Source organism: Archocentrus centrarchus, unplaced genomic scaffold, assembly GCF_007364275.1.
Source record: "Archocentrus centrarchus isolate MPI-CPG fArcCen1 unplaced genomic scaffold, fArcCen1 scaffold_24_ctg1, whole genome shotgun sequence".
Taxonomy (NCBI): Eukaryota; Metazoa; Chordata; class Actinopteri; order Cichliformes; family Cichlidae; genus Archocentrus; species Archocentrus centrarchus.
The window spans coordinates 258,466-285,056 of NW_022060254.1; the positions used below are offsets into that span (position 1 = coordinate 258,466).

Below are 26,591 nucleotides of genomic sequence, written 5' to 3' on the forward strand. Positions count from 1 at the left end.
TTTCTATATTCAGGAAGCACAATAAAAATAATAATACATTTTATTTGTAAGCGCATTTCAAACACCCAAGGACACTTTACAGAATAATAATAATAAAAAAAAACAAAACAACAACAACCAAGATTTCATTTCAGACAACCAGGTGGTGAGGGAGGAGGGAGGGAGTGACGAGTTAGGAAGCAGGGAAAATGAATACTAAATTAACCAAAGATACTGTATTGCCAAGGGGAAGAAGATAAGTAATAAAGAGGAGGGGCCCCAGGTCAAAACCCTGAGGCACACCTGTGGTAACAGGGGAGGGGTGGGATTTGAAAGACTTAAGTTTGATGAACTTAAGTCATTCAAATCTAGCACAGACTAACTTCACTCTGTTGAAATAACTCAGGGTACCCTCAAAAGCCCACATCTCTAAACTGTCAGTCTGCTGGTGTGACTTCATTTGCTCCCCTGCTCAAAATTATTTTACAGGTCAGCTTGGTGTTTTTTCCGGGCATTTTACCATCTATCTCAAGGGGTTTTTCAAGGTTGGCAAAAAAAATTAATTAATTAAAACCGCAAGCGGTGATGATCGGGCCCTCGCACCCGACGCATGTGGACCCGTGACCAGTGGCGCACTCGGAGGTTTTTTGATTGTGATGGTGTGCAGAATGTCTGTAACCAATTTCATACATTTCTGTGAAACTAAATCTTTTGCTTTCCATATAAACCCAATGTAGTATTTGGGGGGTGGTCACGGCTGTATCGTGCAAAATAGAGCATGGGTCTCATTTACTTGTTTTGATCAGGATGATGTCAAGCATCTTGAAACAAATTTTCATGCATTTCACAGAAACTAATTTTGTGGATGCTATACAAATTTTCATTTGTTTCTGTAGGGGGCACTCTTGCATCTATAGCCTTGAATCCGTAGTTATGGGTTCAGCCTGAGTGTGTACATGAGTGATTACATTTTTAGGCTGATCGGGCCAAGCATGTGCGAACGAGAGCCCAAAAAATTTTGTGGCAAGGGAGAAAAAGGAAGGCCAACTTCATCGGCCTGGTGTGACAAGGCCGTTGAATATTCTACAAAACCATGAATAACCTTTGATGGGCTACTTGTCTAGATGATCTGGAGCCATTTTGGTCTCACTGGGTGAAATGCCTTACGAGGACTGACTTCCTGTAGGGTTTCGGGTATGGGTCCAAGAGACATTTTTGTACGTCTTAGGATGTTATATGAGCCTGCACAATTTCAGATATGTAGATAAAATGTAGCTCCGGGGCGCAAAAAACATGGTATTTCATGATAGGTGGCGCTCTAAGGTTTAGGGACTTTATGCATATCGTGTTCAGGGCAGGAGGCTTATCAAACCACTAAAGTTTGACGCAGATTGGGCAATGTGGCTTTGGGTTACTGCCATTTTTGTCTTCAAAAAAAAAAGCAATGTAAGAAAACAATGTAAGGCCAACTCCTTAAGGATTTTCAGGGGAAATTTGAGATGGTTCTGCTCAACTACCTTGGAGCTGTACCTCAAAGTGTCAAACATGACATTTCCTGTACCCACTAGGTGGCACTGCGACTGTCAGTAAATATTATCATATGTATGGGTTCAGGGGCGGACCGTGATCCTACTGCGGAAGTTTGATCCAGATTGGATAATGCAGGTTTGAACGAGAGGCAATCAAATTTTCCTGGCGAATGATCAAACTTAACTGTGGTGTCACGGCCACGCCCTCTGGTGAAAACTCACCATTTTTGAAATTTAGATTTCCCCTGGTGTGTAGATAAGACAAAACAAATATGAAGTTTATGACACCCAAAACCTCTGAGTTATTAGAGAAAGTATAAGGGCAGAAAATGGCTAAAATCAACCATTTAATTCAAAATGGCGGACTTCCTGTTGGGTTTAGGCCATTGGACCGTGTGGTCTTTTTGTTCGTCTGGACATGTTACATATGTGTACCAAATTTCATACATGTACGTGAAACACAGCAGAGGGAATTGAACTAAAGGTGGCGCTGTAGAGCCATTTTGAAAGGGCCATGCCTGAAACCATTAAAATACTTAAATTTTCACCAGACCTGACGTGTGCAAAATTTCAAGAGTTTTTGAGCATGTTTAGGCCCTCAAAAAAAAAGCAATTCATTTGTTTGAATGTCCAAAGCAATTACAATAGGGCCTTCGCACAGGTTGCGCTCGGGCCCTAAAAAGTTGTAAAAACCCAGGAATCTCAACAGTTTAAGCAGATCAATAACCCAAAGCACATGAGTTCTAGATTCTTACCGGAAGGGTCCAGCAGGGTCTGTAATTTTACCACATTTGTCTGGTTTTACTACTTCAGCCTCCAAGTCGGGGTCGCAGTCCGGGTCAGGCTTTGTTCCTGGGGTGCAGCTGATCAATACAAACACAAAACACAGTGGCATTCCCTTCAATACGTCAGAGAGACTCCGACAGTAGGTTAACAAAAGACAGAACCATAGGAAACGAGAGACACAAAGAGATACATGTGTTTGAGCTCACAAGTCATCTTCATCTTCTTCTGTCTGCCAGCTGTTCCCAAAATCATTGGCATTTCCTACCACGGTGCCATCGGGTTTAGTGAAGTCATTGTCTGGGTTCCCATCATAGTCACCGCAAAGGCCACACATCTGGTCAAAGTAGGAGCTGGAGGGACAAAGACAATATTTACAAGGTGTTGTTTAGCCCTTTAATGTCACTCTAGAAAAGACTGAAGAGAATGCAAGAATCTCTGATGCAGTAGGCCAGGGCATCATCACTGTTTGGTAAAAGTAGCATAACTCCACCATCTTTGAATTGCAACTTGCACAAATGGACAGTTGCTATTGTTTCAAGAACTTTTCACAACAGACATAAAATAGCTCGTGACATTCAGCAGTTCAGATCGAATTATCTGTCAGATTCTTTTCAGATCATTATGTCATAGTTGCATTTGGAGTCAAAAAAAATGATGGAAACAGGGCTCAGCTGTATTTTATGCACATGTGATGCCACTTTTCAAATAAAAAGAGCATTGCCGATATATAAGTAAACAAGGAGCTTCCTAAAATGTCAATGCAGTTCAAACAAACCTCTATACCAACCTGGGAACTGAGATCTGGGCATAATGGTTTCCATCCCAACGCACCTTCACGCCAAAAGATGTTTGAAGGGTGATGAACTGACCAGCAAGACTAACAGACATGAGAGGAGAGGGGGAGTGGGGGAGAGCCACCCGTTGTCCATTCACCTGATTTAGTGATGAAGAAAAAGATGATAGAAAGACATTAAACAGATGGTGTAAACCTCTGATTTGTGGACAGCTTAGTGAGTAAAACTGGAGGAAGAGTGTGGATCTATTTCTGTCTGAGTCTGTCACTGTTTCAGATTAGTTCTTTGTTAAGTTGTTCAATTCAATTCAAGGACTCGCCCGTTATACATAGACACAACACTAGTTCATCCCTTGAGTTAGGGCTTCTTATGTTTTTAACAAAGCTTCATAGATCAGTGTTAAGAAGCTTAACAAAGAAAGAGACAAAAACACTCCTCTGAAAATGGTGAGGCTCAATAACTGGACTGAAAATGAGTGAAAAAGCAGCTTGTGTCCTCAAAAACGTTGAAAGACCCTCAGGAAGCCTGCAGAACTATTGCTTAAGACCACTTTCAAAATTACAAGAAAGTCTGGGCTTGGAAGACATGAGGGACAGATCAAGACTTTTGCACAGCTCTGTCATTTCAGTAGGATTTCACACCGGATTAAGACATACATGGTGATGATACAGCTGGCGTGTGTGGCACGTGTATAGGCACACGTTTTGCCGAAACACAGAAACTATAACAGATAATGGAAGTAATTGATTTTATATACTGACCAGTGTTCTCCTGGCCTTCATCAGGATCACAGTGATTCCATTCACTGTCACATATAGTTTTCTCAGGTATGACACTCCTGCAACTCCTCTCTCCTCATTCTTTCCCTCCACAGAGAACCAAGGACCTGCATAGGGAACACCACAGCAATCAGAAATATTGTGTGTTTATATTAGAGGTGAGTATTGGCAGATATTAGCATATTCTGTTCTTTACATTAGCATACAAAGCACCATTGACATTCAGTGTTTTCTTCTTTCAGCAAATGTGTGAATGAAACAATATGTGTCATGCTTCCTGATGATTCAGTGTACAAATGTTGACTGGAGCAGACTAATGTTCTATGGTTGTTTGAACCTGTCCTGTAATTGTAGTGAACTGATCATGGTAATGAATGGATGATACTCATTTAACTCATTTAAGTGTCAACTGATCTGTGGGTTTGGTGTGGCAAGTCTTTCAAAAATAGAAAAAATATAAAGAGAAACCAATGAAAAATGTGTGCATACCTGTACTATTCCTACAGGTTCTGGCCAGCGTGTAAGTACAAGTTCCCATGAAACTGTAGTACTTCTTGTCAAATGTGTTGTAGTGAGGATCCCCAGAGACTACACAGTCCTGGGAGCCTGAGAAAAAGGGAACAAAGAGCCTGGATTCATCAGGATCACAAGACTAAAGCACAGCTGAACTCACTGTAAAACAATTATTCAATAAGCGTGCACTTCACTTCTGCTTTGGACGTACGTTGGCATTAAAAACAGATACAGTGACAACAGAATTTTCTGACTAGACAGAAAAGCAGATTCGTTGCTTTTCTTTCCTAAAGAAAAGCAACGAATCTATGATTCGATGATTCTATGATTTGTGTTACTAAGAAATGCATGTAACAATTAGAATGTAACAGGCAAAGCTTTACTCATTTTGGATCTAAAAATACAAACATACCAGTGGGATAGCAGCCCAGCTCTCCATCCTGGAGTTTACATTCGTGCATCGGGGGACATTCCGAGGGTTCACAGGTAATGCCGGCAGCATCACACCGACACTTTTGCTTGCAGTCTTCCTCAAAAAACTCCTCTCCAGGCTGAGAGATGCACAACAAAAGTGACAGTTCAGCATAGTGCACACAGTTGATTGTTTGTAATTATTTTATGCATGAAAGTGTTGTTTTGGAGAGCTCATAAACACATGACAGTTTTCTTTTGGAATTTTGTGGCATTTGCCCACATAAGTAAAAGTGACCTGACACACATAAATCATGCACTGCTGGTCTATCAGACTGTACCTCATAATATTGACCGTTCGAGTGCTTGCAGCCACACGAGTCCTCCTTGATGCACTTGCCAGCACTCAGGACGTAGCTGGGATCACACACACAGGCCTCAGAGCACGGACCAGCGCAGGAGGGGGGTCTTCCAAAACATGTCTCCTGACAAGGATCTGCACAGGGTTCGTAGTGGCTGTTGGGGGGGCAGCTTAGTGCTAAGGAGACCACAAAAGGCTGAAGTTAGTGACAGGGAATAAAAGTATGTGCTGGAAATATTAAGAGAGTCTAGTGATTCGGAATGACAGCTTTTCACAAGAATACTTAAAGATCATTTTTGAACTGACATAAAGCTTTTTGTGTGATTTTGTCCCAACTGCTCAGCCAAGATTGTTTTTAGCTAAAGATGTTTTATGAATACAGGACTAAATTAGATCATTTGTCCTTCCAGCACTCACGGCAGAAAGTTTCATTCCTCCATTGTCCAATGCTGACCCCACGGTCTTGGCATTCATTGACATAGGCTTCAATGGCTTCACACAAAATGGGCTTGGCTCCATCCAGCTCACACAAGTCAAAGACACAGTCCTTGAAGTAATTCTGAGAACAAAACATTAGTTTGTTATGATGCTTAATATTAGGATGCACCAACTAAAAGCAGAAATTCAAAAGATGTGCTTCACATTCATATCTGTTACCCATATTTCTACAATCAAGCTCAATACATACAATAACTTATGATGTGTCAACAGAAGCTAGTCTTTCATTTAATACATCTTTATCATTAAGTTGGTGCATTGTGTTCACACATTTACATACATAAATTCACTATACTGTACTATACTCTATGTACTAATCTACATGTACATACATTGGGGTTGACTTTTGGGTGGCACACAGAAAAAGGGCCATTTTTGTCCAGCAGAATGCCACAATAACCAGAGCTTTCATACAGTTCCCGGTCTTCTTCATCACACCCGGGGATGGTAGTGTTGGGTTTCTTATTACATCTGTCAAGACAAATGTTCAGCATAAAAAATGTTGTCTTTTTGTCAGTGGTGCATATAATGAGAACATTTCTAAAAGGAAAAAAAGGATTTGAAGTGTTGGTACACGCTTGTATCTTATGTAATTCTTACTCGGGATCCGTGTTCCAACTGTGTCCAAAGTCATTGGCATTGGCAGCCAAGCTTCCATCTGGTTTGCGGAAGTCATCTTTAGTATTTCCATCATAGTCGCCACACAGTCCACACAGCTTGTTCTGATAGCTGCAGATTACAGGAAAATGAGCACGTCACAGTTTTGTGGAAGCAAGAGTAACAATTCATTCAGCCTTGCAACTTGTTTTAATTCCAGCCAAATGCTGCTTCATTTTCAACATTAGGCTGAACCTCACACTAAAATGAGAATCTAATAACTTGTGCCGAGCATCTGCACAGTTCCAACATTATTGCACTTCTGAGACTGGAAATTCTGTTGACTCCGTTTTAGACTGAAAAGTCTTGGATTGGATTGAGTGTGGACAGGCAGGAATGGAGGCTTTTGAAAAGATCACACATCCACATCAGATGATAGATTGGTAAATTTGTCATTACTTATGTTTCCATGACTTGTCACATTCCCATGTGGATAAAAACAAAAACACTTTCAATATCTGCTGATATTCTCTATGCTAGCAGCTGCTGTGCCATTCAGTTCTGCCTTTTAGCACCTTATTACTGCCTACACATGAAAGAGTCATGTTCAGTTTACATCAAAAGTCCAAATATGTTTTTAGTCCCGTTAGTATGGATGTGGATTTCTGGACAAGTAGTTATTCAGAGAATTTTTCTTCATAATGAAAACATGACTTTGGTCTTCACTCACTCTTTGATCACTTTGATGTCCATGAAGTGGTTTCCATCATAGCGAACAGTCACACCGAAGTTCATGGAGACAGTGTAGTGTTTTCCTGACTTGAACACAGAAACACCAGGGGCCGGGGAGAGTGGCAGGTTGACATTGGTCCCATTAACCTGTACGCGAAAAGAAGGGATGATTAATAAATTTAGCACCAAAAAAGTAATGAAATTTGTCTTTCATACTTTGTTCTAACAATGCAAAAACAGCAATAGACCTTATACCATTGGAAAGCCTGTTTATTTCTCCCATTTATCCATACACAATAAGAACTTTTTTTTTATTTTTATCATTTTATATGTTATATTCATATAATTTTCAAATTAAATCAGTGCTGAAATGACCTGCTGTAACTGGTTGGGGAGAGAAATTTCTAAGAGTGTGACTGTTTTTGAACTGCAAAACAGGAATACATGCAGAATACGAGGGTTCCTCCTCCCATTTCTTACCTGCACAGTGCCACCTTTGAGAATGGAGATCTTCATCATGTGTGCATATACATGGACAGCCTTCACATATGAGACGGTTGGCGTGTTATACCGATTTTCATTGTCAGCATGGACCTCAAAGTATGGCACACTTGTGTCATTGCATGGACTAGACATCAGATAGCTGCAGTTGCCCATGAAGTTGTAATTGCGTCTGTCAAAAGTGGTGTAGTGTGGATCACCAGATGCTATGCAAGTGGATGTACCTGAGGGGAAACTGTAAGTGAGCAATTTTTTTTTCCAAATATTTCAGACATTCAATTAAGTAATTTACAGGGTGTATTAATCTCACCGCTGGAAACTATCAACTTACAACTTCATAACGTAATGTATTTAGATTTAATTTATTACACAGTATTTGTTGAATCATGTTTAAGCACAGCTCCAAAAACTGTTGTCTTCAGGTGTGGCTAGACCCTCCATTGCTCAAATTACACATATTAAAGGAACAAGTTCCAATACAAATTCTTTGATAAAATATCAGACATTATTATTACCTTTAGGATAACAGCCTGCAACACCATTAATCTCTCGACACTCTTCAGTGGGATCGCAGGAATTATCAACACATTCCAAAGTGTAGTTCCCTGCACAGTGACACAGCTTTGTGCAGCCGTCTCCAAACACAACCTCACCAGGCTGGATAAAATGAACACAGTCAATACTGAGAATGTATACTATAAGTCAGAAAATGTACACAGTATACAGTACTAACTAGGATATCTGACCTCATAATAGTTATTTTGGTCATCTAAACAGCCACATTTTTCCAGTGGCACACAACGACTTCCTTTGAAGACAAAGCCTGGTTTGCAGAAACAGCCACTGATACAGGAGCCAGAACAGTTGGTGGAGGGTTCCATACAGGTGGGAATACAAGCTGGACCACACTCAATATACTCTGCGTTAGGAGGGCAGGGGTCTGTGGAGAAAGAATATGATGCAACATAAATATGAGCAGGAATGGAAAAGAAAAAGTTCACAAGTTCTTGAGTGAAATGTCACTGAAAAAACATCTGATAAAACATGTCTTACTTGGTGGCTTGGATGTACTTGGTTTAGGTGTAGTTGGTCCAGGGGTTGTTACTGGTGGCAGAGGAGTTGTTGGCTGAACTATAAATGAAACAGCACATAGTTTCTCATGTTGACACTTACACAACCGACCCATGTTTCTGAACGTGCAGAAAGAATGAAGATTACCAGATCCTGAGCAGATACCATTTCCTGAACAAACAAGTGGTGCCGGGTACAACAAACTCTGCCCCAGGAAGACTTTTTTGCTGATCTGAGTGTTGTCCATCTTACAAACATGTCACTCTTCAAATATTGACTCACCCTTCCCTCCTTCAGAATTTTAGGCCAATTTCAAAACTGCCTTTCATCTCCAAAATTTTTAAAAAGTGGTGGCCAACCGGCTAATAGAAATTTTAACTGCTCATAACATTTTAGATCAATTTCAGTCTGGGTTTTGCCAGATGCACTCAACTGAAACTGCTCCTCTTAAAGCTTCAAATGATATTTTAACGCGTAGAGATGCAAGTGAATATTCACTTCTTGTACTTTTGGATCTCTCAGCTGCCTTTGATACTATTGATCATGGTATCCTGAATGAGAGACTTAGAACTTGTGTTGGTATCTCTGGGTCAGCTCTTGAATGGTTGTCTTCTTATCTGACTCAGAGGAGCTTCTTAGTTGCTTCCACTAATTTTATGTCCTCCACTGCTACCCTATCTTGTGGTGTGCCCCAAGGCTCAGCCCTGGGACCAATCCTGTTTGCTCTATACATGCTTCCACTTGGACACATCCTTAACAACTTTGAAGGCATCACATACCATTGCTACGCAGATGATATTCAGTTGTACATGTCTTTTAAACTGCAGAATGCAGCTAAATGATCTGTTCTTCAAGACTGCATTCATGTTATAAAGAAATAACTGCAGTTATTACTACATTTCTTGTGTACTCTAGTCATATAAAGCACTTCACACTATAACCCACATTCACCCATTCATGCAGACCTTTTTGTGTCACACTCACTCACTCGCTGATGGGCACATGGATGGACAGACTTTGGATTCACTGTATAAGATGGATAATTCACACAAACCTCATATGTGTTTAATAGAATATAACCTTCAGGTGTGTGTGAGGTTGTGTGATTAACATACCCAGAGGGCGGCATTCATATTCTCCATCGTGTAGTTGGCAGCTCTCAGTGGCTGGGTTACAGCTGGTGTTATGACACTGCATCAGACCTCCACTGTGACACATACACTTTTGCTCACAACCCTCCAAGTACCAGTCATCACCCAACTGACAAACATACAGACAATGCAAAAAATAATCAGAAATACTGTCATGTAATACTCAGACTAACCCACACTATAACTCCAAGGTCTTTTAAAGTCAGATGCAATGCATTACAATATACATAATTTCTCTCAATGAATAAGTTGCCACTGAAAACCCTTGTTGTAACATTGACAGGTTTGTGCCAACTGCAGTGTGTCCACCTTTAATTTAGGTGAGTGTGGATCTCCTTTGTACTGGGGTGTGTGTGTGTGTGTGTGTGTGTGTGTGTGTGTGTGTGCGTGCGTGCGCGCGTGCGTGCGTGTGTGCGTGCGTGCGTGCGTGTGCGCGCACGCGCGTGCGTGTGTGTGTGTGTGTGTGTCTCTATGCTCTTCAATGACTGTGCTTGTGAAGTGGCACTATATAAATGAAACTGAACAACTGTCCAGTTGACTCTGGCCATATTTTGTAATATCAACTAAACTTTTGATGAAATTCAGACCAACTTTATTTTATATCAGATGTAAACCTCATGATAAAGTGAGGTTAGCACATTTTAAGAATAAATGGAATGTGGTTTTAAATTGCTTGAAGGCTGTTTGCACTTACAGGATGATAGGTTCCACTAGTGTCCACACAGCCACAGTCTCTCAGTGCCACACATTTGGCGTCGCTGAGAATGAAGCCAGGGTTACACTCGCAACCCTCCACACAGACGTCCTCACAGCCATGTGGTCCGACCACACCAAGACATGTCTCAGGACATGAACTCACGCACAGGGAGTAGGAGCTGTTGGGAGGACAGGCCAGGGCTGTTTGGACAAACGGGGATATAAAATAGTGAGAGGGAACAACAGTAGACAAAGGGCAAAGTAGAAGAGGAGCGATTCATTGATTATGGAGGGGCACTAGGATGAATCAAACAAAGGGCAGGATAGAGAGGAACAGATACTAGAATTAAGACATAAATGAAAGGATAAACATTAGGATGTAGGTAGGATGACATGAATGTTGGGCTTTCTTCTGTTCCAGTAATACCGGTTTAAGGTGAAGTCACCCATTTCTAATTTAGCCATTGTCTATTCCATCTTATTCTCTAAAAGCACTTTAGATTTTCAAATTCTAATTTATCATCTGTCATCATCCCACAGAACCAAAACATTTCATTTACCAATTGTTTTTAAAACTATAAATATCTAGTCTTAAAGATGCCACAGACATCTGAGAATTAGAATTAGCCAAAAACATACACATTTGTTGTCAAAGGAAGTGCAAGGAAACTTATTTTATACATCATGATACAGCCCACCACATATGGTGCAAGTTCCCAAACTTTACATGTCACTTTTGGGGTGGAATTTTCTCTGCCTAAAAATGTATGGTTGTATATACTTTAAGAAAAGGGGGGAAGCTTTCGGCAGTTTTAGAGGGAAAAAAAATATTTTACCATAAAAGCACTCAATGGAAAAGGACAGACAATATTTCCTGCGTTGTTCACACATTAACGCAGCAGGATCAGGAGTGTGCACTGCATTATTGGGTATTCTAACTTCTCCTCCTACTTACTTAGGTACTTACTTAGGATTATAAATGTAAATTACAATTTTGTGGAGCAGGGTGTAAAATGTTTTAGTTACATGAAGACAATTTCCAAAGAATGAAGCTTTGGCAAGCCTAGGTGAGGTCACAGTGACTATGTCTATCTTTTAGATACAGTTTATGGTGTTCACAAAGCATACCTGATGCCGAAACAAAGACAACAAATAATCCTCTTCCAAAAAAGAAGGTTCATCTTATTAAACTAGTGAGAACTTACGGCAGAAGTCAGGAGTCCTCCAATGGTAGACTTTGGCTCCAGCACTCTGGCATGCGTCAGTGTAGGCCTGGAGCTGGTCACACAGCACGTGCTGCTGGCCATTGAACTGACACATGTCATACACACAGCTTTGGAAGAATGGCGTGGGATTAACTACATTGATACACTCCCTGAAACAGAGAAAAACCCTCAGTCAGTTTAGGGAGGATAAGGCCCCTATGCACAGTCCATGAATTTATCCATCAAGCATATATATATATATATATATATATTTAGACCCTATTTTGGAACATAGTCATTTTCGATGACTTTCAACTGGTGATTTCAAAGATTTTATGTTCTTTTAACCACAGATGAATGCTGAGGCTCTCTTCCCAATTCATTAAAATGAGAACATTGGAATAAGTGTCTAGAGGCCAAGATAGCTGTCAAGTGGTAAGACTTGGTTTGCTTTGGATTCATCATTATGCTGCAGAATGAATTTGAAATTGACCCGACCTCTGACCTCTGGGTCTGTGTAATAAAAATCTACCTAGAAAATAACTTTTCTATCATCTATTTGTCATTTTTGTTGAAAAAAGCATTTTCTATATTCAGGAAGCACAATAAAAATAATAATACATTTTATTTGTAAGCGCATTTCAAACACCCAAGGACACTTTACAGAATAATAATAATAAAAAAAAACAAAACAACAACAACCAAGATTTCATTTCAGACAACTAGGTGGTGAGGGAGGAGGGAGGGAGTGACGAGTTAGGAAGCAGGGAAAATGAATACTAAATTAACCAAAGATATTGCCAAGGGGAAGAAGATAAGTAATAAAGAGGAGGGGCCCCAGGACAAAACCCTGAGGCACACCTGTGGTAACAGGGGAGGGGTGGGATTTGAAAGACTTAAGTTTGATGAACTTAAGTCATTCAAATCTAGCACAGACTAACTTCACTCTGTTGAAATAACTCAGGGTACCCTCAAAAGCCCACATCTCTAAACTGTCAGTCTGCTGGTGTGACTTCATTTGCTCCCCTGCTCAAAATTATTTTACAGGTCAGCTTGGTGTTTTTTCCGGGCATTTTACCATCTATCTCAAGGGGTTTTTCAAGGTTGGCAAAAAAAATTAATTAATTAAAACCGCAAGCGGTGATGATCGGGCCCTCGCACCCGACGCATGTGGACCCGTGACCAGTGGCGCACTCGGAGGTTTTTTGATTGTGATGGTGTGCAGAATGTCTGTAACCAATTTCATACATTTCTGTGAAACTAAATCTTTTGCTTTCCATATAAACCCAATGCAGTATTTGGGGTGTGGTCACGGCTGTATCGTGCAAAATAGAGCATGGGTCTCATTTACTTGTTTTGATCAGGATGATGTCAAGCATCTTGAAACAAATTTTCATGCATTTCACAGAAACTAATTTTGTGGATGCTATACAAATTTTCATTTGTTTCTGTAGGGGGCGCTCTTGCATCTATAGCCTTGAATCCGTAGTTATGGGTTCAGCCTGAGTGTGTACATGAGTGATTACATTTTTAGGCTGATCGGGCCAAGCATGTGCGAACGAGAGCCCAAAAAATTTTGTGGCAAGGGAGAAAAAGGAAGGCCAACTTCATCGGCCTGGTGTGACAAGGCCGTTGAATATTCTACAAAACCATGAATAACTTTTGATGGGCTACTTGTCTAGATGATCTGGAGCCATTTTGGTCTCACTGGGTGAAATGCCCTAGGAGGACTGACTTCCTGTAGGGTTTCGGGTATGGGTCCAAGAGACATTTTTGTACGTCTTAGGATGTTACATGAGCCTGCACAATTTCAGATATGTAGATAAAATGTAGCTCCGGGGCGCAAAAAACATGGTATTTCATGATAGGTGGCGCTCTAAGGTTTAGGGACTTTATGCATATCGTGTTCAGGGCAGGAGGCTTATCAAACCACTAAAGTTTGACACAGATTGGGCAATGTGGCTTTGGGTTACTGCCATTTTTGTCTTCAAAAAAAAAAGCAATGTAAGAAAACAATGTAAGGCCAACTCCTTAAGGATTTTCAGGGGAAATTTGAGATGGTTCTGCTCAACTACCTTGGAGCTGTACCTCAAAGTGTCAAACATGACATTTCCTGTACCCACTAGGTGGCACTGCGACTGTCAGTAAATATTATCATATGTATGGGTTCAGGGGCAGACCGTCATCCTACTGCGGAAGTTTGATCCAGATTGGATAATGCAGGTTTGAACGAGAGGCAATCAAATTTTCCTGGCGAATGATCAAACTTAACTGTGGTGTCACGGCCACGCCCTCTGGTGAAAACTCACCATTTTTGAAATTTAGATTCCCCCTGCTGTGTAGACAAGACAAAACAAATATGAAGTTGATAACATCCAAAACCTCTGAGTTATTAGAGAAAGTATAAGGGCAGAAAATGGCTAAAATCAACCATTTAATTCAAAATGGCGGACTTCCTGTTGGGTTTAGGCCATTGGACCGTGTGGTCTTTTTTGTTCGTCTGGACATGTTACATATGTGTACCAAATTTCATACATGTACGTGAAACACAGCAGAGGGAATTGAACTAAAGGTGGCGCTGTAGAGCCATTTTGAAAGGGCCATGCCTGAAACCATTAAAATACTTAAATTTTCACCAGACCTGACGTGTGCAAAATTTCAAGAGTTTTTGAGTGTGTTTAGGCCCTCAAAAAAAAGCAATTCATTTGTTTGAATGTCCAAAGCAATTACAATAGGGCCTTCGCACAGGTTGCGCTCAGGCCCTAAAAAGTTGTAAAAACCCAGGAATCTCAACAGTTTAAGCAGATCAATAACCCAAAGCACATGAGTTCTAGATTCTTACCGGAAGGGTCCAGCAGGGTCTGTAATTTTACCACATTTGTCTGGTTTTACTACTTCAGCCTCCAAGTCGGGGTCGCAGTCCGGGTCAGGCTTTGTTCCTGGGGTGCAGCTGATCAATACAAACACAAAACACAGTGGCATTCCCTTCAATACGTCAGAGAGACTCCGACAGTAGGTTAACAAAAGACGGAACCATAGGAAATGAGAGACACAAAGAGATACATGTGTTTGAGCTCACAAGTCATCTTCATCTTCTTCTGTCTGCCAGCTGTTCCCAAAATCATTGGCATTTCCTACCACGGTGCCATCGGGTTTAGTAAAGTCATTGTCTGGGTTCCCATCATAGTCACCGCAAAGGCCACACATCTGGTCAAAGTAGGAGCTGGAGGGACAAAGACAATATTTACAAGGTGTTGTTTAGCCCTTTAATGTCACTCTAGAAAAGACTGAAGAGAATGCAAGAATCTCTGATGCAGTAGGCCAGGGCATCATCACTGTTTGGTAAAAGTAGCATAACTCCACCATCTTTGAATTGCAACTTGCACAAATGGACAGTTGCTATTGTTTCAAGAACTTTTCACAACAGACATAAAATAGCTCGTGACATTCAGCAGTTCAGATCGAATTATCTGTCAGATTCTTTTCAGATCATTATGTCATAGTTGCGTTTGGAGTCAAAAAAAAAATGATGGAAACAGGGCTCAGCTGTATTTTATGCACATGTGATGCCACTTTTCAAATAAAAAGAGCATTGCCGATATATAAGTAAACAAGGAGCTTCCTAAAATGTCAATGCAGTTCAAACAAACCTCTATACCAACCTGGGAACTGAGATCTGGGCATAATGGTTTCCATCCCAACGCACCTTCACGCCAAAAGATGTTTGAAGGGTGATGAACTGACCAGCAAGACTAACAGACATGAGAGGAGAGGGGGAGTGGGGGAGAGCCACCCGTTGTCCATTCACCTGATTTAGTGATGAAGAAAAAGATGATAGAAAGACATTAAACAGATGGTGTAAACCTCTGATTTGTGGACAGCTTAGTGAGTAAAACTGGAGGAAGAGTGTGGATCTATTTCTGTCTGAGTCTGTCACTGTTTCAGATTAGTTCTTTGTTAAGTTGTTCAATTCAATTCAAGGACTCGCCCGTTATACATAGACACAACACTAGTTCATCCCTTGAGTTAGGGCTTCTTATGTTTTTAACAAAGCTTCATAGATCAGTGTTAAGAAGCTTAACAAAGAAAGAGACAAAAACACTCCTCTGAAAATGGTGAGGCTCAATAACTGGACTGAAAATGAGTGAAAAAGCAGCTTGTGTCCTCAAAAACGTTGAAAGACCCTCAGGAAGCCTGCAGAACTATTGCTTAAGACCACTTTCAAAATTACAAGAAAGTCTGGCTTGGAAGACATGAGGGACAGATCAAGACTTTTGCACAGCTCTGTCATTTCAGTAGGATTTCACACCGGATTAAGACATACATGGTGATGATACAGCTGGCGTGTGTGGCACGTGTATAGGCACACGTTTTGCCGAAACACAGAAACTATAACAGATAATGGAAGTAATTGATTTTATATACTGACCAGTGTTCTCCTGGCCTTCATCAGGATCACAGTGATTCCATTCACTGTCACATATAGTTTTCTCAGGTATGACACTCCTGCAACTCCTCTCTCCTCATTCTTTCCCTCCACAGAGAACCAAGGACCTGCACAGGGAACACCACAGCAATCAGAAATATTGTGTGTTTATATTAGAGGTGAGTATTGGCAGATATTAGCATATTCTGTTCTTTACATTAGCATACAAAGCACCATTGACATTCAGTGTTTTCTTCTTTCAGCAAATGTGTGAATGAAACAATATGTGTCATGCTTCCTGATGATTCAGTGTACAAATGTTGACTGGAGCAGACTAATGTTCTATGGTTGTTTGAACCTGTCCTGTAATTGTAGTGAACTGATCATGGTAATGAATGGATGATACTCATTTAACTCATTTAAATGTCAACTGATCTGTGGGTTTGGTGTGGCAAGTCTTTCAAAAATAGAAAAAATACAAAGAGAAACCAATGAAAAATGTGTGCATACCTGTACTATTCCTACAGGTTCTGGCCAGCGTGTAAGTACAAGTTCCCATGAAACTGTAGTACTTCTTGTCAAATGTGTTGTAGTGAGGATCCCCAGAGACTACACAGTCCTGGGAGCCTGAGAAAAAGGGAACAAAGAGCCTGGATTCATCAGGATCACAAGACTAAAGCACAGCTGAACTCACTGTAAAACAATTATTCAATAAGCGTAGACAGAGTAGACAGAAAAGCAGATTCGTTACTTTTCTTTCCTAAAGAAAAGCAACGAATCTATGATTCGATGATTCTATGATTTGTGTTACTAAGAAATGCATGTAACAATTAGAATGTAACAGGCAAAGCTTTACTCATTTTGGATCTAAAAATACAAACATACCAGTGGGATAGCAGCCCAGCTCTCCATCCTGGAGTTTACATTCGTGCATCGGGGGACATTCCGAGGGTTCACAGGTAATGCCGGCAGCATCACACCGACACTTTTGCTTGCAGTCTTCCTCAAAAAACTCCTCTCCAGGCTGAGAGATGCACAACAAAAGTGACAGTTCAGCATAGTGCACACACTTGATTGTTTGTAATTATTTTATGCATGAAAGTGTTGTTTTGGAGAGCTCATAAACACATGACAGTTTTCTTTTGGAATTTTGTGGCATTTGCCCACATAAGTAAAAGTGACCTGACACACATAAATCATGCACTGCTGGTCTATCAGACTGTACCTCATAATATTGACCGTTCGAGTGCTTGCAGCCACACGAGTCCTCCTTGATGCACTTGCCAGCACTCAGGACGTAGCTGGGATCACACACACAGGCCTCAGAGCACGGACCAGCGCAGGAGGGGGGTCTTCCAAAACATGTCTCCTGACAAGGATCTGCACAGGGTTCGTAGTGGCTGTTGGGGGGGCAGCTTAGTGCTAAGGAGACCACAAAAGGCTGAAGTTAGTGACAGGGAATAAAAGTATGTGCTGGAAATATTAAGAGAGTCTAGTGATTCGGAATGACAGCTTTTCACAAGAATACTTAAAGATCATTTTTGAACTGACATAAAGCTTTTTGTGTGATTTTGTCCCAACTGCTCAGCCAAGATTGTTTTTAGCTAAAGATGTTTTATGAATACAGGACTAAATTAGATCATTTGTCCTTCCAGCACTCACGGCAGAAAGTTTCATTCCTCCATTGTCCAATGCTGACCCCACGGTCTTGGCATTCATTGACATAGGCTTCAATGGCTTCACACAAAATGGGCTTGGCTCCATCCAGCTCACACAAGTCAAAGACACAGTCCTTGAAGTAATTCTGAGAACAAAACATTAGTTTGTTATGATGCTTAATATTACGATGCACCAACTAAAAGCAGAAATTCAAAAGATGTGCTTCACATTCATATCTGTTACCCATATTTCTACAATCAAGCTCAATACATACAATAACTTATGATGTGTCAACAGAAGCTAGTCTTTCATTTAATACACCTTTATCATTAAGTTGGTGCATTGTGTTCACACATTTACATACATAAATTCACTATACTGTACTATACTCTATGTACTAATCTACATGTACATACATTGGGGTTGACTTTTGGGTGGCACACAGAAAAAGGGCCATTTTTGTCCAACAGAATGCCACAATAACCAGAGCTTTCATACAGTTCCCGGTCTTCTTCATCACACCCGGGGATGGTAGTGTTGGGTTTCTTATTACATCTGTCAAGACAAATGTTCAGCATAAAAAATGTTGTCTTTTTGTCAGTGGTGCATATAATGAGAACATTTCTAAAAGGAAAAAAAGGATTTGAAGTGTTGGTACACGCTTGTATCTTATGTAATTCTTACTCGGGATCCGTGTTCCAACTGTGTCCAAAGTCATTGGCATTGGCAGCCAAGCTTCCATCTGGTTTGCGGAAGTCATCTTTAGTATTTCCATCATAGTCGCCACACAGTCCACACAGCTTGTTCTGATAGCTGCAGATTACAGGAAAATGAGCACGTCACAGTTTTGTGGAAGCAAGAGTAACAATTCATTCAGCCTTGCAACTTGTTTTAATTCCAGCCAAATGCTGCTTCATTTTCAACATTAGGCTGAACCTCACACTAAAATGAGAATCTAATAACTTGTGCCGAGCATCTGCACAGTTCCAACATTATTGCACTTCTGAGACTGGAAATTCTGTTGACTCCGTTTTAGACTGAAAAGTCTTGGATTGGATTGAGTGTGGACAGGCAGGAATGGAGGCTTTTGAAAAGATCACACATCCACATCAGATGATAGATTGGTAAATTTGTCATTACCTATGTTTCCATGACTTGTCACATTCCCATGTGGATAAAAACAAAAACACTTTCAATATCTGCTGATATTCTCTATGCTAGCAGCTGCTGTGCCATTCAGTTCTGCCTTTTAGCACCTTATTACTGCCTACACATGAAAGAGTCATGTTCAGTTTACATCAAAAGTCCAAATATGTTTTTAGTCCCGTTAGTATGGATGTGGATTTCTGGACAAGTAGTTATTCAGAGAATTTTTCTTCATAATGAAAACATGACTTTGGTCTTCACTCACTCTTTGATCACTTTGATGTCCATGAAGTGGTTTCCATCATAGCGAACAGTCACACCGAAGTTCATGGAGACAGTGTAGTGTTTTCCTGACTTGAACACAGAAACACCAGGGGCCGGGGAGAGTGGCAGGTTGACATTGGTCCCATTAACCTGTATGTGAAAAGAAGGGATGATTAATAAATTTAGCACCAAAAAAGTAATGAAATTTGTCTTTCATACTTTGTTCTAACAATGCAAAAACAGCAATAGACCTTATACCATTGGAAAGCCTGTTTATTTCTCCCATTTATCCATACACAATAAGAACTTTTTTTTATTTTTATCATTTTATATGTTATATTCATATAATTTCAAATTAAATCAGTGCTGAAATGACCTGCTGTAACTGGTTGGGGAGAGAAATTTCTAAGAGTGTGACTGTTTTTGAACTGCAAAACAGGAATACATGCAGAATACGAGGGTTCCTCCTCCCATTTCTTACCTGCACAGTGCCACCTTTGAGAATGGAGATCTTCATCATGTGTGCATATACATGGACAGCCTTCACATATGAGACGGTTGGCGTGTTATACCGATTTTCATTGTCAGCATGGACCTCAAAGTATGGCACACTTGTGTCATTGCATGGACTAGACATCAGATAGCTGCAGTTGCCCATGAAGTTGTAATTGCGTTTGTCAAAAGTGGTGTAGTGTGGATCACCAGATGCTATGCAAGTGGATGTACCTGAGGGGAAACTGTAAGTGAGCAATTTTTTTTTCCAAATATTTCAGACATTCAATTAAGTAATTTACAGGGTGTATTAATCCCACCGCTGGAAACTATCAACTTACAACTTCATAACGTAATGTATTTAGATTTAATTTATTACACAGTATTTGTTAAATCATGTTTCAGCACAGCTCCAAAAACTGTTGTCTTCAGGTGTGACTAGACCATCCATTGCTCAAATTACACATATTAAAGGTACAAGTTCCAATACAAATTCTTTGATAAGTTATCAGACATTATTATTACCTTTAGGATAACAGCCTGCAACACCATTAATCTCTCGACACTCTTCAGTGGGATCGCAGGAATTATCAACACATTCCAAAGTGTAGTTCCCTGCACAGTGACACAGCTTTGTGCAGCCGTCTCCAAACACAACCTCACCAGGCTGGATAAAATGAACACAGTCAATACTGAGAATGTATACTATAAGTCAGAAAATGTACACAGTATACAGTACTAACTAGGATATCTGACCTCATAATAGTTATTTTGGTCATCTAAACAGCCACATTTTTCCAGTGGCACACAACGACTTCCTTTGAAGACAAAGCCTGGTTTGCAGAAACAGCCACTGATACAGGAGCCAGAACAGTTGGTGGAGGGTTCCATACAGGTGGGAATACAAGCTGGACCACACTCAATATACTCTGCGTTAGGAGGGCAGGGGTCTGTGGAGAAAGAATATGATGCAACATAAATATGAGCAGGAATGGAAAAGAAAAAGTTCACAAGTTCTTGAGTGAAATGTCACTGAAAAAACATCTGATAAAACATGTCTTACTTGGTGGCTTGGATGTACTTGGTTTAGGTGTAGTTGGTCCAGGGGTTGTTACTGGGGGCAGAGGAGTTGTTGGCTGAACTATAAATGAAACAGCACATAGTTTCTCATGTTGACACTTACACAACCGACCCATGTTTCTGAACGTGCAGAAAGAATGAAGATTACCAGATCCAGAGCAGATACCATTTCCTGAACAAACAAGTGGTGCCGGGTACAACAAACTCTGCCCCAGGAAGACTTTTTTGCTGATCTGAGTGTTGTCCATCTTACAAACATGTCACTCTTCAAATATTGACTCACCCTTCCCTCCTTCAGAATTTTAGGCCAATTTCAAAACTGCCTTCATCTCCAAAATTTTTAAAAAGTGGTGGCCAACCGGCTAATAGAAATTTTAACTGCTCATAATATTTTAGATCAATTTCAGTCTGGGTTTTGCCAGATGCCTCAACTGAAACTGCTCCTCTTAAAGCTTCAAATGATATTTTAACGCGTAGAGATGCAAGTGAATATTCACTTCTTGTACTTTTGGATCTCTCAGCTGCCTTTGATACTATTGATCATGGTATCCTGAATGAGAGACTTAGAACTTGTGTTGGTATCTCTGGGTCAGCTCTTGAATGGTTGTCTTCTTATCTGACTCAGAGGAGCTTCTTAGTTGCTTCCACTAATTTTATGTCCTCCCCTGCTACCCTATCTTGTGGTGTGCCCCAAGGCTCAGCCCTGGGACCAATCCTGTTTGCTCTATACATGCTTCCACTTGGACACATCCTTAACAACTTTGAAGGCATCACATACCATTGCTACGCAGATGATATTCAGCTGTACATGTCTTTTAAACTGCAGAATGCAGCTAAATGATCTGTTCTTCAAGACTGCATTCATGTTATAAAGAAATAACTGCAGTTATTACTACATTTCTTGTGTACTCTAGTCATATAAAGCACTTCACACTATAACCCACATTCACCCATTCATGCAGACCTTTTTGTGTCACACTCACTCACTCGCTGATGGGCACATGGATGGACAGACTTTGGATTCACTGTATAAGAAGGATAATTCACACAAACCTCATATGTGTTTAATAGAATATAACCTTCAGGTGTGTGTGAGGTTGTGTGATTAACATACCCAGAGGGCGGCATTCATATTCTCCATCGTGTAGTTGGCAGCTCTCAGTGGCTGGGTTACAGCTGGTGTTATGACACTGTATCAGACCTCCACTGTGACACATACACTTTGCTCACAACCCTCCAAGTACCAGTCATCACCCAACTGACAAACATACAGACAATGCAAAAAATAATCAGAAATACTGTCATGTAATACTCAGACTAACCCACACTATAACTCCAAGGTCTTTTAAAGTCAGATGCAATGCATTACAATATACATAATTTCTCTCAATGAATAAGTTGCCACTGAAAACCCTTGTTGTAACATTGACAGGTTTGTGCCAACTGCAGTGTGTCCACCTTTAATTTAGGTGAGTGTGGATCTCCTTTGTACTGGGGTTGTGTGTGTGTGTGTGTGTGTGTGTGTGTGTGTGTGTGGTGTGGGTGTGTGTGCGTGCGTGTGTGTGTGTGTGTGTGTGTGTGTGCGTGCGTGCGTGCGTGTGTGTGTGTGTGTGTGTGTGGTGTGTGTGTGTGTGTGTGTGTGTGTGTGTGTGTGTGTGTGTGTCTCTATGCTCTTCAATGACTGTGCTTGTGAAGTGGCACTATATAAATGAAACTGAACAACTGTCCAGTTGACTCTGGCCATATTTTGTAATATCAACTAAACTTTTGATGAAATTCAGACCAACTTTATTTTATATCAGATGTAAACCTCATGATAAAGTGAGGTTAGCACATTTTAAGAATAAATGGAATGTGGTTTTAAATTGCTTGAAGGCTGTTTGCACTTACAGGATGATAGGTTCCACTAGTGTCCACACAGCCACAGTCTCTCAGTGCCACACATTTGGCGTCGCTGAGAATGAAGCCAGGGTTACACTCGCAACCCTCCACACAGACGTCCTCACAGCCATGTGGTCCGACCACACCAAGACATGTCTCAGGACATGAACTCACGCACAGGGAGTAGGAGCTGTTGGGAGGACAGGCCAGGGCTGTTTGGACAAACGGGGATATAAAATAGTGAGAGGGAACAACAGTAGACAAAGGGCAAAGTAGAAGAGGAGCGATTCATTGATTATGGAGGGGCACTAGGATGAATCAAACAAAGGGCAGGATAGAGAGGAACAGATACTAGAATTAAGACATAAATGAAAGGATAAACATTAGGATGTAGGTAGGATGACATGAATGTTGGGCTTTCTTCTGTTCCAGTAATACCGGTTTAAGGTGAAGTCACCCATTTCTAATTTAGCCATTGTCTATTCCATCTTATTCTCTAAAAGCACTTTAGATTTTCAAATTCTAATTTATCATCTGTCATCATCCCACAGAACCAAAACATTTCATTTACCAATTGTTTTTAAAACTATAAATATCTAGTCTTAAAGATGCCACAGACATCTGAGAATTAGAATTAGCCAAAAACATACACATTTGTTGTCAAAGGAAGTGCAAGGAAACTTATTTTATACATCATGATACAGCCCACCACATATGGTGCAAGTTCCCAAACTTTACATGTCACTTTTGGGGTGAATTTTCTCTGCCTAAAAATGTATGGTTTTATATACTTTAAGAAAAGGGGGGGAAGCTTTCGGCAGTTTTAGAGGGAAAAAAAATATTTTACCATAAAAGCACTCAATGGAAAAGGACAGACAATATTTCCTGCGTGTTCACACATTAACGCAGCAGGATCAGGAGTGTGCACTGCATTATTGGGTATTCTAACTTCTCCTCCTACTTACTTAGGTACTTACTTAGGATTATAAATGTAAATTACAATTTTGTGGAGCAGGGTGTAAAATGTTTTAGTTACATGAAGACAATTTCCAAGAATGAAGCTTTGGCAAGCCTAGGTGAGGTCACAGTGACTATGTCTATCTTTTAGATACAGTTTATGGTGTTCACAAAGCATACTGATGCCGAAACAAAGACAACAAATAATCCTCTTCCAAAAAAGAAGGTTCATCTTATTAAACTAGTGAGAACTTACGGCAGAAGTCAGGAGTCCTCCAATGGTAGACGTTGGCTCCAGCACTCTGGCATGCGTCAGTGTAGGCCTGGAGCTGGTCACACAGCACGTGCTGCTGGCCATTGAACTGACACATGTCATACACACAGCTTTGGAAGAATGGCGTGGGATTAACTACATTGATACACTCCCTGAAACAGAGAAAAACCCTCAGTCAGTTTAGGGAGGATAAGGCCCCTATGCACAGTCCATGAATTTATCCATCAAGCATATATAATATATATATATATATATATATATATATATATATATATATATATATATATATATATATATATATATATTAGACCCTATTTTGGACATAGTCATTTTCGATGACTTCAACTGGTGATTTCAAAGATTTTATGTTCTTTTAACCACAGATGAATGCTGAGGCTCTCTTCCCAATTCATTAAAATGAGAACATTGGAATAAGTGTCTAGAGGCCAAGATAGCTGTCAAGTGGTAAGACTTGGTTTGCTTTGGATTCATCATTATGCTGCAGAATGAATTTAAAATTGACCCGACCTCTGACCTCTGGGTCTGTGTAATAAAAATCTACCTAGAAAATAACTTTTCTATCATCTATTTGTCATTTTTGTTGAAAAAAGCATTTTCTATATTCAGGAAGCACAATAAAAATAATAATACATTTTATTTGTAAGCGCATTTCAAACACCCAAGGACACTTTACAGAATAATAATAATAATAAAAAAAACAAAACAACAACACCAAGATTTCATTTCAGACAACCAGGTGGTGAGGGGAGGAGGGAGGGAGTGACGAGTTAGGAAGCAGGGAAAATGAATACTAATTAACCAAAGATATTGCCAAGGGAAGAAGATAAGTAATAAGAGGAGGGGCCCCCAGGACAAAACCCTGAGGCACACCTGTGGGTAACAGGGGAGGGGTGGATTTGAAAGACTTAAGTTTGATGAACTTAAGTCATTCAAATCTAGCACAGACTAACTTCACTCTGTTGAAATAACTCAGGGTACCCTCAAAAGCCCACATCTCTAAACTGTCAGTCTGCTGGTTGTGACTTCATTTGCCTCCCCTGCTCAAAATTATTTTACAGGTCAGCTTGGTGTTTTTTCCGGGCATTTTACCATCTATCTCAAGGGGTTTTTCAAGGTTGGCAAAAAAAATTAATTAATTAAAACCGCAAGCGGTGATGATCGGGCCCTCGCACCCGACGCACGTGGACCCGTGACCAGTGGCGCACCTCGGAGGTTTTTTGATTGTGATGGTGTGCAGAATGTCTGTAACCAATTTCATACATTCTGTGAAACTAAATCTTTTGCTTTCCATATAAACCCAATGTAGTATTTGGGGGTGTGGTCACGGCTGTATCGTGCAAAATAGAGCATGGGTCTCATTGACTTTTTTTGATCAGGATGATGTCAAGCAATCTTGAAACAATTTTCATGCATTTCACAGAAACTAATTTTGTGGATGCTATACAAATTTTCATTTGTTTCTGTAGGGGGCGCTCTTGCATCTATAGCCTTGAATCCGTAGTTATGGTTCAGCCTGAGTGTGTACATGAGTGATTACATTTTTAGGCTGATCGGGCCAAGCATGTGCGAATGAGTGCCCAAAAAATTTTGTGGCAAGGGAGAAAATGGAAGGCCAACTTCATCGGCCTGGTGTGACAAGGCGTTGAATATTCTACAAAACCATGAATAACCTTTGATGGGCTACTTGTCTAGATGATCTGGAGCCATTTTGGTCTCACTGGGTGAAATGCCCTAGGAGGACTGACTTCCTGTAGGGTTTCGGGTATGGGTCCAAGAGACATTTTTGTACGTCTTAGGATGTTACATGAGCCTGCACAATTTCAGATATGTAGATAAAATGTAGCTCCGGGCGCAAAAAACATGGTATTTCATGATAGGTGGCGCTCTAAGGTTTAGGGACTTTATGCATATCGTGTTCAGGGCAGGAGGCTTATCAAACCACTAAAGTTTGACGCAGATTGGGCAATGTGGCTTTGGGTTACTGCCATTTTTGTCTTCAAAAAAAAAAGCAATGTAAGAAAACAATGTAAGGCCAACTCCTTAAGGATTTTCAGGGGAAATTTGAGATGGTTCTGCTCAACTACCTTGGAGCTGTACCTCAAAGTGTCAAACATGACATTTCCTGTACCCACTAGGTGGCACTGCGACTGTCAGTAAATATTATCATATGTATGGGTTCAGGGGCGGACCGTCATCCTACTGCGGAAGTTTGATCCAGATTGGATAATGCAGGTTTGAACGAGAGGCAATCAAATTTTCCTGGCGAATGATCAAACTTAACTGTGGTGTCACGGCCACGCCCTCTGGTGAAAACTCACCATTTTTGAAATTTAGATTCCCCCTGGTGTGTAGATAAGACAAAAAAAATATGAAGTTTATGACACCCAAAACCTTTGTGTTATTAGAGAAAGTATAAGGGCAGGAAATTGCTAAAATCACCCATTTAATTCAAAATGGTGGACTTCCTGTTGGGTTTAGGGCATTGGACCGTGTGGTCTTTTTTGTTCGTCTGGACATATTACATATGTGTACCAAATTTCATCCATGTATGTGAAACACAGCAGTGGGAATTGAACTAAAGGTGGTGCTGTAGAGCCATTTTGAAAGGGCCATGCCTGAAACCATTAAAATACTTAAATTTTCACCAGACCTGACGTGTGCAAAATTTCAAGAGTTTTTGAGTGTGTTTAGGCCCTCAAAAAAAAGCAATTCATTTGTTTGAATGTCCAAAGCAATTACAATAGGGCCTTCGCACAGGTTGCGCTCGGGCCCTAAAAAGTTGTAAAAA

The 26,591-nt window shown here is 40.5% G+C and overlaps 1 protein-coding gene across 1 annotated transcript in view; it reads right to left on the minus strand.

Moving 5' to 3' along the window:
• LOC115775611 (IgGFc-binding protein-like) overlaps window positions 1-20,786 on the minus strand; it is a 57,039-nt gene extending 36,253 nt beyond the window's left edge. Inside the window, exons 1-33 of the mRNA XM_030723079.1 lie at window positions 20,774-20,786; window positions 20,654-20,731; window positions 20,347-20,540; window positions 20,116-20,257; window positions 19,580-19,824; window positions 19,100-19,248; window positions 18,373-18,501; window positions 18,105-18,243; window positions 17,692-17,833; window positions 17,255-17,451; window positions 16,915-17,053; window positions 16,540-16,656; window positions 16,033-16,157; window positions 15,266-15,411; window positions 14,683-14,826; window positions 14,446-14,553; window positions 11,604-11,773; window positions 10,397-10,599; window positions 9,667-9,811; window positions 8,227-8,420; window positions 7,996-8,137; window positions 7,460-7,704; window positions 6,978-7,126; window positions 6,251-6,379; window positions 5,983-6,121; window positions 5,570-5,711; window positions 5,133-5,329; window positions 4,793-4,931; window positions 4,357-4,473; window positions 3,850-3,974; window positions 3,082-3,227; window positions 2,501-2,644; window positions 2,264-2,371 (exon numbers count right to left, since the gene is read on the minus strand). Coding sequence (XP_030578939.1) covers window positions 2,264-2,371; window positions 2,501-2,644; window positions 3,082-3,227; window positions 3,850-3,974; window positions 4,357-4,473; window positions 4,793-4,931; window positions 5,133-5,329; window positions 5,570-5,711; window positions 5,983-6,121; window positions 6,251-6,379; window positions 6,978-7,126; window positions 7,460-7,704; window positions 7,996-8,137; window positions 8,227-8,420; window positions 9,667-9,811; window positions 10,397-10,599; window positions 11,604-11,773; window positions 14,446-14,553; window positions 14,683-14,826; window positions 15,266-15,411; window positions 16,033-16,157; window positions 16,540-16,656; window positions 16,915-17,053; window positions 17,255-17,451; window positions 17,692-17,833; window positions 18,105-18,243; window positions 18,373-18,501; window positions 19,100-19,248; window positions 19,580-19,824; window positions 20,116-20,257; window positions 20,347-20,540; window positions 20,654-20,731; window positions 20,774-20,786 — 4,841 coding nt within the window. The remainder of the gene's footprint in view (window positions 1-2,263; window positions 2,372-2,500; window positions 2,645-3,081; window positions 3,228-3,849; window positions 3,975-4,356; window positions 4,474-4,792; window positions 4,932-5,132; window positions 5,330-5,569; window positions 5,712-5,982; window positions 6,122-6,250; window positions 6,380-6,977; window positions 7,127-7,459; window positions 7,705-7,995; window positions 8,138-8,226; window positions 8,421-9,666; window positions 9,812-10,396; window positions 10,600-11,603; window positions 11,774-14,445; window positions 14,554-14,682; window positions 14,827-15,265; window positions 15,412-16,032; window positions 16,158-16,539; window positions 16,657-16,914; window positions 17,054-17,254; window positions 17,452-17,691; window positions 17,834-18,104; window positions 18,244-18,372; window positions 18,502-19,099; window positions 19,249-19,579; window positions 19,825-20,115; window positions 20,258-20,346; window positions 20,541-20,653; window positions 20,732-20,773) is intronic.
• Window positions 20,787-26,591: the final 5,805 nt, after the last annotated feature.